Source organism: Siphateles boraxobius, unplaced genomic scaffold (assembly GCF_051911475.1).
Source record: "Siphateles boraxobius isolate OS27281-9 unplaced genomic scaffold, OSU_SipBor_1 41, whole genome shotgun sequence".
Lineage (NCBI taxonomy): Eukaryota > Metazoa > Chordata > Actinopteri > Cypriniformes > Leuciscidae > Siphateles > Siphateles boraxobius.
Genome location: NW_027509042.1, coordinates 19,773,591 through 19,788,232, shown reverse-complemented (window position 1 = coordinate 19,788,232; position 14,642 = coordinate 19,773,591). Strand labels below are relative to the sequence as shown.

At 36.8% G+C, this 14,642-nt stretch overlaps 1 protein-coding gene across 1 annotated transcript in view; it reads left to right on the top strand.

The window, feature by feature from the left end:
• The window catches only part of rab6ba (RAB6B, member RAS oncogene family a), a 114,287-nt gene that overhangs the window by 69,619 nt on the left and 30,026 nt on the right, over window positions 1–14,642 (top strand). Inside the window, exons 3-5 of the mRNA XM_077198925.1 lie at window positions 8,365–8,418; window positions 8,799–8,904; window positions 9,903–10,014. Coding sequence (XP_077055040.1) covers window positions 8,365–8,418; window positions 8,799–8,904; window positions 9,903–10,014 — 272 coding nt within the window. The remainder of the gene's footprint in view (window positions 1–8,364; window positions 8,419–8,798; window positions 8,905–9,902; window positions 10,015–14,642) is intronic.

The following is a 14,642-nucleotide window of genomic DNA, read 5'->3' as shown; positions in this document are numbered from 1 at the left end:
TTGGCCTATGTTTTCTTGTAAACTCCAATGGGTTAATGTTTCAGACTTTGAAATTCTATAGTTAACCAAAATCATATGTGTGGCATGTTTGGTCTCTATAAAGTCCAATCTTCGTTCCCCATTTGTTAATTTACATTACATGTTAATAACATTGTGACGCATGGGTATTATAAGAATCTTGTATATTCTTTATCTTAAACACCCTATGAAATTTCAGATTCAAATGCCCTGCTAGAACTCAAAGGGTCATAAAATCTCCCTCCAAAGGGACAACTTCATTTTGGCTCACACACCTCCAGAGGGTGTGACATCTTCACGCTTTAAAAATCACTGATCACAAGATCACATCTCTTAGTCCTTTTCTGAAATCCTGATGTGAAGATGATGCTGAATAAGAAGTTTTCTAAGGACCCCCAAGCTTGTGCCAGGCTGCGGCCTTGTCTTTCCATTCACCAAAGATCCTCTGACTCCAACCGGTTCTCTCTCATCAAAACAAAAGCAGCAAAGATCAACTGGAGCCTCAACAAATTGCATCAGGACAGTTTAATTGAAATGGGTGAGACATGCAAGTGTCAAACTCATTATTTGATAGTCTCATTATTTGATACATTAAGTATCCTTACACCTTTTAAAGAAGGGTGTGTTAGAACTAAACTGATGGTTTGCTCGTATTTCAAACAATGCTATAACTTTTTACTTTCCTGTATTCTGCTTCAGCTCTCTTTCCCTTGGTAAACTGTATGCATTAATGAATGTGTATGTTAGAGTAGTTTAATAAAGTCAGTCTAGTTAATAAAATCTTGAGTAATTGGTTGTAATGTTAATGTAGCTACATCAAGTTAATCCGATTAACTGACCCAAATGTTAATAATCAATTATAACAAGTTATGATTGGTTATTAATATTTCATAGATATAATTTGCTACAATTGGCAAATTAACAATATAGTACTGATTTATTTCCCATCCCTCATTTTTATGTGAGGAACAGATATAAATGTAATAGTTCCTCATCAGAGAATATTTTTTTTAAATGTTTTTATTATTATTATTATTTAATAGATGTATGTTGTTTTCTTAATTGATGGTCAGGAGCCACACTCTGGCAGTGTAATACACTCTTACCTTCCTAGAGAGTTTGGGAATGTTGTTATTTGTATGGCTTATGTTCCACCAAGTGGGAGTTCAGAGAGAGCTGCTCCCTTCATTGCGGACAGTGTCCACCGCCAGCTGCAACGAATCCCTGGTGCCCCCTTTTTTATTTTGGGTGACTTTTACCACTGTAAATTGTAACCCTCGGTTCCTGGCTTTGTACAGTATGTTACATGTAAAACACGTGACAATAAGACTTTGGACAAATTTTATGGTAACATTAAAAATGCCTACATTGCTAAATCTAAGCCACCTTTAGCTAATTCTGATCACAACACCATACATTTAATTCCAACTTATAAGAGTGTGCTTAAGCAAAATAAACCACAGACCAAAACAGTGGCTGTTTGGTCAGAAAATAGTATTGCAACTCTCAAAAGATGTTTCGCCTGCACTGACTGGAGCATCTTCCAGAGTACAAACATAGATGATGCCACTGAGTCAATAACTAGTTATATTCTTTTTTGTGTTGATGATATTTGGGGGGGGGGGGGTAGGACATTATTGTGTACCCTAACAACAAGTCTTATATAACAAAGGAAGTGAAGGAATGCATTAACAGGAAAAAAGCTGCTTTCAGGAACTGTGATCGGTTGCAACTGAAGACTGTACAACAAGAGCTCAACCAGCTGCTCCGGGTGGCCCGAAGGTGACTATAGAGGAAAGCTCTGCTGCATCAAACTTTAAAGGACTGTGGGATTCAGTGAAAGCCATAACTAACATGGGAACTAGCAGAAGACCTTTTATTTCCATGAACATACATCATAAAGCGAATGAACTAAATGAATTCTACTGCAGGTTTGAAACGGAGGACCATTCTCAGGAGTGTAACACTTTGCTGGGGTCCTTCCCATTCGATCCGGAGAATAAACCTAATGTGGAAAAACGTGGTACAGTCTGTCTTTAAACAGGTGTGTGCCAAAAAGTCCACAGGCCCGGATGGCATCTCAGCATTTTTGTTAAAGACTTTTGCAGAGGAACTGACCCCAGCTTGGTGGCCCATTTTCCAACAATCTGTAGGCACTCACACTGTTCCCAGCCTGTAGAAAAAAATCTGTTATCATACCTGTCCCAAAGAAATCATGCCCAATGGACAATAATGATTACAGACCAATAGCGTTAACATCTGTTGTAATGAAATGTCTGTAAATTCTGGCATCTCTGCTTAGAGCTGATACTGATCCGCTGCAGGATCCTCTACAGTTTGCTTACAGGCACAGGAAAGGTACCGATGATGCTGTCAACAGTATTACGCACCTGACTTTAAAACATCTAGAGGACAGCAAAGCTTGTGCACGTCTGCTCTCCGTAGATTTTATTTCTGCTTTTAATACAGTCCAACCTCACCTTCTTATCCATAAAATGAGCCAGTTGAATGTTAACCCCTTTCCTGATTAAATGGTACCACTGTTTTTTTTTAACCAGTCGTACTCAGGTTGTGAGGATCAATAACATCCTATCAGACTCAAAAATAACGCACATAGGTGGATCTCAGGGCTGCGTAAGCTTGCCTGTGCTCTTTACACACTAAACTAATGACTGTGCAAGTTCACACATGGGAAATTTCATCTTTAAATTCTCAGACGACACAGCAATCCTGAGCCTACTGTACAAAGACAGTGATTCATCTTCCTATCACTCTGAGATAAGGAACTTTGAACAGTGGTGTGATGCCAACAAATTGATTTTAAATGTTAAAAAAACTGAAGAGATAGTGTTTGATCCCAGAGCAGTCGGTGCTGCTCACAGTCCTGTTGTTATTCAATTCAATTCAATTCAATTCAAATTTATTTGTATAGCGCTTTTCACAATACACATTGTCTCAAAGCAGCTTTACAGAAATTGCATTTCGGAAATGTACATAGAAAAATACAGTTAGTTAATCAAGTATTAATTTATGGCATAACATATCGCCGGCTTTGAGTCGTCTCTTCACAGGCGTCGAGTCGTCTCTTCACAGGATGTGTTATTCATGACACTCAAATCAAACAGGTGTGCTCTTATAAGTAGCTCGGCATCTACATTGATAGCATGCTCACATGGCAGGTTCATGTTGACAATTTATGTTCTAAACTCCAACAAAGACTGTACTTTCTGAGGAGACTCAGATTGTACCAGCACCAGCATAATACGAGGCCTGTTGATGGAATTCTTCTGTTATTTATATCCGTGAACATATTTCATCATCGGACTGGCACTGAGTTTGTTTTACATGTTCATCTGTGTTGCTGATAGAATTATTGTGTTGGCGACCGCTGCTTTATTTTCGCTTTCTTTCTGATAAAATTGTTTATGTGTGATGATAGTGGCAACTGCTTTACTATTATTTGCTGTATAGCATAACACAAGTGTCATAAATGGTTTAACAATATATGATGGGTTAATCTAAATTATATAAAATGGGTATGATAGACGCTTACAAATAATTGGCTTAATATAAATACTGAATTGTCTACTTTCGGGTTTTCGAAGCTATTAATTTATGAAGCTGTCGAAGCTTACTATTTTCTCACTATCTTATTTTTGCTTGCTTGTCTTCCGATGACCTCATAAATGCACTTTATTTTACCGTTATTAGATTCAGACTTTTTATTTTGATATGCTCGCATTATGCTGAGCCAAGCAGACTGAGCTGCGTACTTTGTTGTTTTTTCCTTTATTATTTCTTTATTATTATTTATTTGGAAAGAGCTGTATGTGTCTGCTTCAATGGCGTATGTGCTTTTCTGTCAGGTCTATGTACGAGTGCGTGTGTGTCTGTGTTTGTGTTTGTTGCTCCCCTTCTGCTTCTCTCTCCATCTATTCTGCCTGCTATACACCACAATCTGCTATGATGCTCTGTGTGCATTCTTACTGCCTGACTATATACAGACTTACTCTGTTATATTGGAATAATGAATAGTGCTAAATGGTTGTATGTTATTCATTTGAACATTAGGAGCTTGCCATCTAAAATGGATTTATTGAGAGCCTGGCTTATCTATAATAAACCCCATGTAATTACTGTGTCCGAAACTTGGTTAAACAGTAATATTCCTAATGAAGAAATCAAACTTGACAATTATGTTGTATTTAGGAAAGATAGAGGTTCAAGAGGTGGGGGCCTCATGATATATTTATCTACAAATTTGATTGCAGAACCTGTTCTGCCAAATGAGAATCCCAGGCATTTCGAAGGCCTTTTTGTTGAAATCATTTTCCATGAAAATAAACAATTAATCATTGGAAATATTTATAAACCTCCATCTGCGCCAGCAGAAACTATTGATTGTATTTTGTCTACCATTAATTCTTTAGATGACAACTGTGAAAAGATTATATTAGGTGACTTTAATTCTAATTGGCTTGATCGCTCCTCTCAGAAAGATCGCAATCTCTTTAATAGTATAATAAATCTATCTCAACTCATAAAGGAACCTACCAGAGTCGCTTCCAGTTCCTCATCTCTGCTTGACTGGATCTTAGTCTCCCATCCTGATAGAATTTTACAATCAGGGGTTTTACCTGATTCTTTTAGTGACCATTCTATGTTTTTTTGTATTTGGAATATCAAAGTGCCTTGTCTTCCTCCTAAATTGATTAAAGTAAGACAATTAACCCTGAACTCTTCATACAGGATCTATTAAATATAAACTGGGAGAGATTTAAATTAATTCCATCAGTGGAAGATGCATGGAATTTTTTTTTATACTGAGTTTTTTGAGATTATCAATAAGCATGCTCCTTTGATATTAATTAAGGTCAAGGGTCGACATCTACCTTGGATTAAGGGAGATCTCATATATTTATTCAAACAAAGAGACAAGGCCTGGAAAAAATATCGTAATACATTGGATTCTACCGACTGGAATGCATATAAGGAGTTGAGGAATAAATGTAAAACCAATACAAGAAATGCTAAAGCAAATTACTATGAAGACTGCCTATTAACTGATTTTAAGAACCCGAAGAAATTTTGGAAGAGAATGAATGGTATAACCAATAAATCTACTAAAAGCTCTACTACGCATATTAGACTAAATAATCAAACTGTGAGTGAACCTTTATTAATTGCAGAGGAATTCAGCCAGCACTTTTCTACAATTGGTAGCTCTCTATCTGGTTACACTTATGCTGGTCTTACATCGACTCAGTTTAGGTGTGGCAGCTCCTTTTGTTTCAAAACGATTTTTCCAATTGATGTTCAGCGGGTTATTGATAGTCTAAGCTCTGGATGTAATGCTGGTCCAGATGGTCTGGAAATTAAGTTCTTTAAACTTGCTTCTCATGTTTTGTCATTTCCATTGGCCGATTTATTTAATTTATCTTTTGCAATTTGTGAAATACCCACAGCATGGAAAAGTGCTAGGATAATCCCTCTTCATAAAGGAGGTGACACATCAGACACTAATAATTATAGACCAATCTCTATTATCAACAGTATAGCAAAAATATTTGAAAAATGTATATTTAATCAATTATCTACATATCTTATTGACCATAATATATTATCTCCACACCAATCAGGTTTTCGACCTAGCCATTCAACCATCACTGCTCTTTTAAAATTTACAAATTATATACTGTCAGCAGCTGACAGCAATATGCTTACGGGTGCTATATTTATTGATCTTTCAAAAGCATTTGATATGGTTGATCATTATCTTCTTTTAGATAAATTGTTTGCTATTGGTCTCTCTTTGAATTCTTTATTATTTTTGAATTCATTCCTTCACAATAGAAGTCAATTTGTCTCCTTTCTGGGAAGTCATTCAGATTTCAAGATATGTGATAAAGGTGTTCCACAAGGCTCATCCTTAGGTCCTCTTCTGTTTTCAATCTTTATTAATGATCTTTCTCAAATTTGTTCTGATTGTCAAATTCATTTATATGCAGATGATACTGTATTATACTTTTCTAGCTCTGACATCTCTCAAATCCAGTATTCTCTCCAATCTGATTTCAATTTGGTTCAAAGATGGTTTTCATCAAACAAGCTTCTTTTGAATAAGAGGAAATCATATAAAATTTTGTTTTGCACTCGATCTGATTCTTCGATGTTAGGTAGCTGGTCTATTAGCTTTCTTGATGGAACAACAATAGAAAACATTGAAGAACTCAAATATGTAGGCCTTTGGCTTGATTCTCAGCTATCCTTTAAATGTAATATTAATTTGATTACTAAGAAAATATTTGGTTGTCTGAAATCACTTTATCGTTCTGCTGACTGCTTCTCACAATAAGTACGTAAAAGAATTATAACTCAATTAATATCCCCGATACTGGACTATGCTGATATGATCTATGGTAACACCTCTGGAACAATTCTCCGTCCTCTTAATGTTTTATATAATAGTCTTTGTAGATTTGTGCTTAGGTGTCCTTATAGAACTCACCACTGTTTAATGTATGAGTCATTGAACTGGCTTGCACCGAAGACCAGAAGACAACTCCAAAGGTTAACACTTATTTTCAAATGTATTTATTTTAATTTTCCGTCATATTTGAAAGACCTTTTAATTCGTTTCAGCTCTCAATACAACCTAAGGCACATGGACCAACTGTTTCTAGTTACACCTAGAATCAATAAAGAAATTGGTCGTCGAGCATTTAAATTTAAAGCTCCATCTGATTGGAATAACCTTCCTTCCTCACTAAGATCGATCACTTCTTTTTAAATCTTTAAATCATCTTTAATTACGCATTTTCAAACACTCTGCTCGTGTTTCTGAATTGTTTTAGGTCTCATACTACTCACTGACCAGTGTACTGTATATATGTGTGTATTTGTTTACAATTACGGACTGTATACTCTACTTGTGCATGCAAGCAGATGTCTTTATAAGGGGGTGTATTGTATGCTTATATGTACAAATGTCTATCTTTATTTTTTGCACAGGGATTTATTTATTTACTTATTTATTTATTATTTTTTTTATTATTTTATTGTATTTCTTTTATATATTATTTATTGTATTATTATTGTAAAACATTTTTTTTTTTAATCACACCTTGTCCGTGTATAATTTGTGTATTATTGGCTGGTTAGGGGGTGGGGGGCTAGTTTCAGGGAGCATTGTTGGAGTGCGCGTGGGTGTGTGAGTGTGTGAGTGTGTGTGTGTGTGTGTGTGTGTGTCTTTGTACTTATGTGTTTGGAATTATCTTTAATATTTTACTCTGTATCATCTTGTTTTGTTTGTCATTATTGTACGGCCCCCCTCGAAAATGAGATGGTACATCACAAGGGGCAATCCTTGAAATAAAGTAAAGTAAAAGTAAAAGTAAAGTATGGTATCAACAAAAAAATCATGACTGTTTTAACAGGCTGTTATGGAGAGTCTAATCGGGTATGGGATCCAAGCCTGGTATGCAACCTCTCTGTAAAATAAAAATAAAACAGACTTTCCAACATTATCAAGAGACTGCCATGAAAATTGTGGAGTGGAAAGACCATTCATCGCTCCAAACATTATATAAGCAGTCTGTTTACAGAGGGGCACAAAGGATACTGGCTGACCCTTCTCGCATCCTTCACCCTGAATATGTGCTTCTGCCTTCAGGAAGAAGGTATAGAGTGCCCAAATGTCGACTGAACTGGTTTAAAAACTCTTTTGTGCCTGTCTCCATTGGACTTTTGAAGGGCAAAGACAAAGACTGTCTCTGGTTAGCACTGATTAATTAACATTATTTATTGCTTTATATTATAATACTTATTTATTGGAGGTTATTGTTATTTTATTGCTGTTCTTAAGGTTTATGTGACCGTTATTTGTGTGATAACAGTGGCCTTTTTATATGTGCAATATGACGACCTTCTACATGTTTTGCTCCACTGTATGGATTGTTTAGGTGAGATACATGTGATTTATTTATTCTGTTATTGATTTAGAATTGATTTTATCCGAAAATGCAGCATACACGGAGCCCAAAACAAATTTTCCTAAGGGAACAATAAAGTATATGGTATTGTATAGTAATATGTGTAATATATCACATAGAGAGGCAGGTCCCAGAACAGAATTATCATGTACAGTATAGCAGTTATTACCCTCATCAAACTGACAGGCTGAACGTAACAGCTGTCTGTTCTAATCTAAACCACATTTTCTGATTCTCAGGACGATAGCAAGAACGCATTTATGTTTACCATGCACAGAAACAGCCATATTTCCACTCAATTTCAGCATCTGATTTTATTTTGTTTTTAAATTTTGTTTTCCTTCTGTCATAACAGGCGACAATTGGAATCGACTTCCTGTCAAAAACCATGTATTTGGAGGACAGAACGGTAAGCAGTCTATTATGTTCTAACACAGCAGTAAATCAAATGCACTAGTCTTCTGTCTATTCAATGTCAAATGAGAAAAGTTTTAATAACACCCTATTGAATCTCAAAAAGCTTTTTTTTATTATACCAGTTGGGTTGTTGACAGTTCAGTATATAGCTTGAAGCCCATGTATTAAGAAAAAAGATTGTATCGTCTAGAGATTTCTGTGAGTTTATAACCCAGAAATTATTTCATGACCTTCAATGGGGCAGTTTTTTGTGTGGTTTTAGGAAGTCATATTGATTCACCTCCTTGCTTGGCTCTGCATATGTTTTTGTGTATATGTGTGTTTGAGAGGCTAAATAATTTGACTGTTCAGTTGGGGATCTCTGACTTGCAGGTTCGGTTGCAGTTGTGGGACACTGCAGGCCAGGAACGTTTTAGGAGCCTTATCCCGAGCTATATAAGAGACTCCACTGTAGCTGTGGTGGTGTATGACATCACAAGTGAGTATAACACACACACACACACACACGCACACGCACGCGCACGCGCACGCACACGCACACACATACACACACAAACACACACTTCAATGATCAAACCTCCTTTAGCTATAATACATTTCCAAGAGGATTTTTTTAAAGCAGTTAATATGATTACAGCTGTCCGATTTACCATTTTGAGATGTGATCAATGACGTGCATTTTCTATCAGTAAAGTATGTGTTACAGGTCTGTCTTTAACACTATAACCAGATATTCATATCAGACATGCACTATAACCAGATTCATCCCCGAAGATGTAAGAAGCAGCTGTTGGTCATTTTTCACAATAAAAAGATGACAGTTTTATCTATCCATAAGCCCCAGAGTGACTTCTAGAGCCAGAGTTAGTGGTGCACACAACTCTATTGATATGACCAAAACATATAAACACTGATTCTATTGGTAAAGCAATCAGTTTCACCTTGAAGTAGAAGCAAGTTCACTGATGTCAGGCTGCACATGAGCAGGCATAAATACCATAATAAAACCTCATAATCAAAAAGAACCTCTACCCAGCCATCTGCCATCGTTGAAAAGTTTTGGTATATAATTACTTTATGAGTGAGTTAATTTATGGTGCTCAATAGCTGGAATTTGTTTAGTGTATTTTAAAATGAGGAAAAATTATATAACCATAACTAACATATAATCTAATCAATAACTAAACACACACACACACGCACACACGTTTACTTAACTACCTTAATAGGTGTTTATACCGTACAGACTGTATATTCTATCCCCTTACACTAACCCTACCCCTAAACCTGCCCAACACACAAAACACAATTTAAAAAAAAAATGTTTTATTACTTTATTTTTATACCAGATTTATAAATGAGGACGTCCCTAAAGGGAGGTTTTTGGAGATTTTGGTCACTTCTGGGTACATCTTTGTCTCTGTCTCTGTTTTTCTCTATAAAGATGTGAATTCCTTCTCTGTTTTTTCTATAAAGATGTGAATTCATTCCAACAAACTACCAAATGGATCGATGATGTGAGAACGGAGAGAGGAAGTGATGTCATCATAATGCTGGTGGGAAATAAAACAGATCTGGCAGATAAGAGGTGAGTTCTCTCACTCTCATTCTTTATCACATGATTTTATTATTAAGCTGCTTAACAAGGCTGTTTCACTCACCAGAGTGTGAATTGAAGTTGACAGTTTCATTAAAGAGATTCTCCAAAAAACAAGGAGGGAGCCTTTATTTCCACTTTAGACTTCTGGGAATAAAGTCTGACGGATAATTTGAGAGCAGCTCCTTGGATTTGTGTGAAAGAGGAGAGGTAAAGAAGCAATGTAAAAATAACACATTGTCTAAAGAAGGCTTGCCCTAAAATGATCTCACCCTGACAGTGTTGAGGAATAAATCGGTCAAAATAGTGCACTTAACTATGAACGCTAACATTAACTTAAGCTTAACTATTACTTACTTTCTACATTTTTCTGTAGCATACAACACGCTTCTTTTTTCCATCCTGTATGAAGTAGTATAGTGAGACAAAACTCTGTCACTGATATGTACTGTAATATTCTATGTACTGTAGTGTTGGTAGTTGTAGTGTTATTATTTTTAGTGAATTGATTTGTACATGTGAATTAACTGTTTGAAAAATAAAATATTCACCATCCATTTAAATCTCTCCATTTGAGATGTAGATATGAACTCCTCTCCAAAAGTATTAGAAAGTGAGGCCAATTCCTTTATTTTTTCTGTAGACTGAAAACATTTGGGTTTGGCATCAAAAAATGGATATTAGACAATAGATCAACATTTCGGCTTTTATTTCCAGGTATTTACATATGGATCTGGTACACAACTTAGAAGATAGCACATTTTGTTTAAAGAGTAACTAAACACTAAAACAACTTTTTTTAGTTACTTATCTGTAAGAATGGAGCTTCATAAATGCTGTTCATTGATTCGAGTACATTTTTTGACATTTGGGTATAAAGTGTTTTACTTTTCAAATATATGGTGTAAAAACGTCTGAGTGCTGCCCTCTTCAGGTTAAACGGAAAGCTCCTGCAGTAGGGGTACTCTCTGACGTAGCATACTCTCTGACGTCACTCTGTCACGCCCTTGGTGCGAGCTCACCACGCCCTTGGCAGCCCCTGGTATAAAAGCATCTGGTTCCGTCAAAACTACTGTAGCGAGTCAGGAGTTGGAATTACGAGTATTGAAAACGGATAGATATATATTAGCATATAGTTAGCATAGCATTTATATAGTTATTTAGATTATTTCGTGTAGCCTAGGTAGTTAATCTCGCCTATCGCTCCAGTGTGCAACCTGCATTTTACGTGGATTTGCTTCTCCAACGCAATGGAGGTGGAAATGGGCTTCTCCACACAGCTCGCGCTGCCAAACGCTGCTCTTCATACCTCTTCCTACATGAACTCCACCACCGCAGCGGCGTCATGATGTGAGTGAGCATATATTTTTAATCACAATTTATGTTCCTTCTTATTAGGCTAAGGTTAATCCTCTGGTGTCGACAAACGCGCCGGCGCGATTTGCTGATTATTTTTTTCACATAGCAGCAAAATATAAATGACTGAATATAAGAATAATCGGATGCCGATCGCGATGCGGGAGTCAAGACCGCAGTTTGAGCTGGTGTCCACAGACAATTCACCCTCCTCCACTTCAGTTGAAGGTGGGGGAGAAAAGTTCAAATGACAGCTCTGTTGCAAAGCTACTTGCGTCACTCCATTTTAGCTAGTTTGACAGCAGCTGTCACTGTGGGTCTCAGGTGCACGCCCCCCCGCTCAGCCCCGCCCTCGGTTCGTCACCTCTATCTCCGGCAGGTCTACCCCAGGTCTGCCCACTTTTCCAGCATTTTTCAAATATTGCCAGTGGGTGGAGTCAGGCTTTGACCAGGGGTTTAGTTACCCTTTAAACCCACCCATTGCTCATGTTACCAAAAGTATTAGAACATGCGACTGACCGGTGTGTTTTGTTGCCCTGGTGTGTCCTATTACATTGATTATTCGAACAATAAATAGCACTGAATGTCTGCGCTCAGACTGCATTTATACTTAGATGTGTAACCAACATGAAAACCAGAGAGTTGTCTATGGGTGAAAATTAAGCAATTGTGAAAATTGAGAGAAGTTGGAAAATCAACCAGAGCCATTGCACAAACATTGGCCATAGCCAATACAACCATTTAGAATGTTCTGAGGAAGAAAGAAACCACTGGTGTACTAAGGCCCCATCCACACTACTGCGTTTTAGTTTAGAAATGGAGAATTAAAGGGCACCTATTATGCATCATAGTTTGTTTCAATAGTTGTTACATCCTCCATTGTTTCAATGACAGCCGGTGATCTAACGATTTGTGCTGCCCTGTCGAAAATGTCTCCTTCGAAACATAACTGTTCTGTTGTGGGATGTAATAATGTTCATAGTAGTTTTCACTTACTTCCGACATCAGAGCCACTGAAAACGCAGTGGATGGATTTTATTTAGGAAGGAAAGGCGCCACTTAAACTTCCAAAATACATTTGTTTGCGCGAATCATTTTCTGACAGACTGAAAATGAGTACAGTATTTTGGTATAAGTACATACCAAATAACCATTCCGAGACGTCCTGGTCCATTCTCATTTGTGTTTCTTCTGCCGGAGTCTCTCATTATCTGGGTCTGATTCCGGTTCAAACATGTACGGCTGAATGCCATACAAAACAGCGGGTCTCTCACTCTCAGCCATTCTACCTACTGTTTGCAAGTTACGCCCTCATCCAAAGGCTGGGCGGGGATATGCAGCTCATTTACATTTAAGGTGGTACACACCAAAACAGCTCTTTTTAAAACAGGTCACAAAAATGACATTTTCAAATGGTTATAATAAATTAATTGTGGGGTATTTTGTGCTGAAACTTCACAAATACATTCTGGGGACACCCGAGACCAATATTACATCTTGTAAAAAGGGGCATAATAGGTGCCCTTTAAAACGAATACGATCTCCGTCCACACCAGCGTTTTAGCTGCATATTAGAATTGATCTCCGTCCACATTAAAACGACTGAAAACGCGGATCACGTGACCATTCACCTACACTGGGCATGCATGTGCCGGTGTAAACGGGAAACAGATTGACTATTCCTCAGATTTGACGAAGAAGAAAGTAGCTAAGTTACCTCTGGAACAATTAGCAATGTCGAAGACCAGAGATTTCTTTTCATGGACCGACGACGAGGTGGAACTTTTTAACTTAAAGTGACTGATGACACCCAATCAGGGAGCCGAGCGTGAGCCTCTGCGTCATCATTTCTAAAGTCCTCCGTTTTGACCCGTCTTCACTAAAACGCCCTCCGGAGACTCAAAACGCAGAACGGGGTCGGCAGCGTTTCTAAACGAGCGTTTCTCTGTTTTAGGTTTTCGTTTTTGCTGTTTTAGTCTGGACGGGAGGTGCAAACATAGCAAAAGTTCTTTGTTTCTAAACTAAAACGTAGTAGTGAGGATGGGGCCTAAGTAACAGACCTACAATGGGTAGACCAAGGAAAACATCAGCAGTTGATGACAGAAACATTGTGAGAGCTGTAAAGAAAGACCCTAAAACAACTGTTAGTGACATCAGCAACAACCTTCAGAGGGCAGGAGTGAAGGTATCACAATCTACTGTTCGCAGAAGACTTCATGAACAAAAGTACAGAGGCTACACCAGAAGATGCAAACCTCTCCTTAGCAAGAAGAATATGAAGGCCAGGCTGGAATTTCTATTTCAAGTTAATCTGTTCCAATACTTTTGGTCTAATGAGCAATGGGTGGGTTCAAGCAAAAGGTTATATATTATATAAGTTGTATATCAGATCCAGATGTAAATACCTGGAACTAAAAGCTGAAATGTTGATCTCTTTTCTCGTATTCATCTTTTGATGTCAAACCCAAATGTTTTCAGTCTACAGAAATGAAAAAAAAAAAGGAATCGTCCTCACTGTTCCAATACTTTTGGAGGGGAGTAGATGCTGCTGTTCATAACCATGTTTTGACTGAATTATACTGTATAACTGAGCATTCTAGATATAGATTATTTTTATTATTATAATATATGGTATTTTGTGGAAACATATACACTCCGATGCAAAAGTGAGGTAAGTTAAATTTTTTTTATTAATACTTTTTTTCCAAGGGTTCATTAAATTGATCAAAAGTAACAGATGCATTTATGATGTTAAAAATATATATTTTTATTTCAAATAAATACTGTTCTTGTGAACATTCAATTCATAAAAGAATCTAGAAAACTGTATCACAGTTTCCACAAACATATTAAGCAGCACAACTGTTTTCAACATTGATAATAATGAGAAATGTTTCTTAAGTAACAAATCAGCATATTAGAATAATTTCTGAAGGATTGTGCAGACTGCTGGAAATGTTTCTTTGCCATCAAAGGTAATAAATAAATTTTAAAATGTCTTAAAATAGAAAGCAGTTATTAAGTTTAATAATATTACCCACTTTGAAAAATAAATGTCTAGTTGCTTAGTTTGTATATTTAAAAGTTATTTTCCTCTTGAATGTAGTTAGTTACTTTTTGTTAATTGTTTATACTAGCTGGTTCTCTTACGCGAGGTTCTCTCGTATTGCGTAAGCTAGCTTACGCTACGGGTAAAGTAATCTTTGCTCGAGATATTGAAGCCAAAAATTATTCTTAATTTTGCATTTATTTTCAACGCAGTG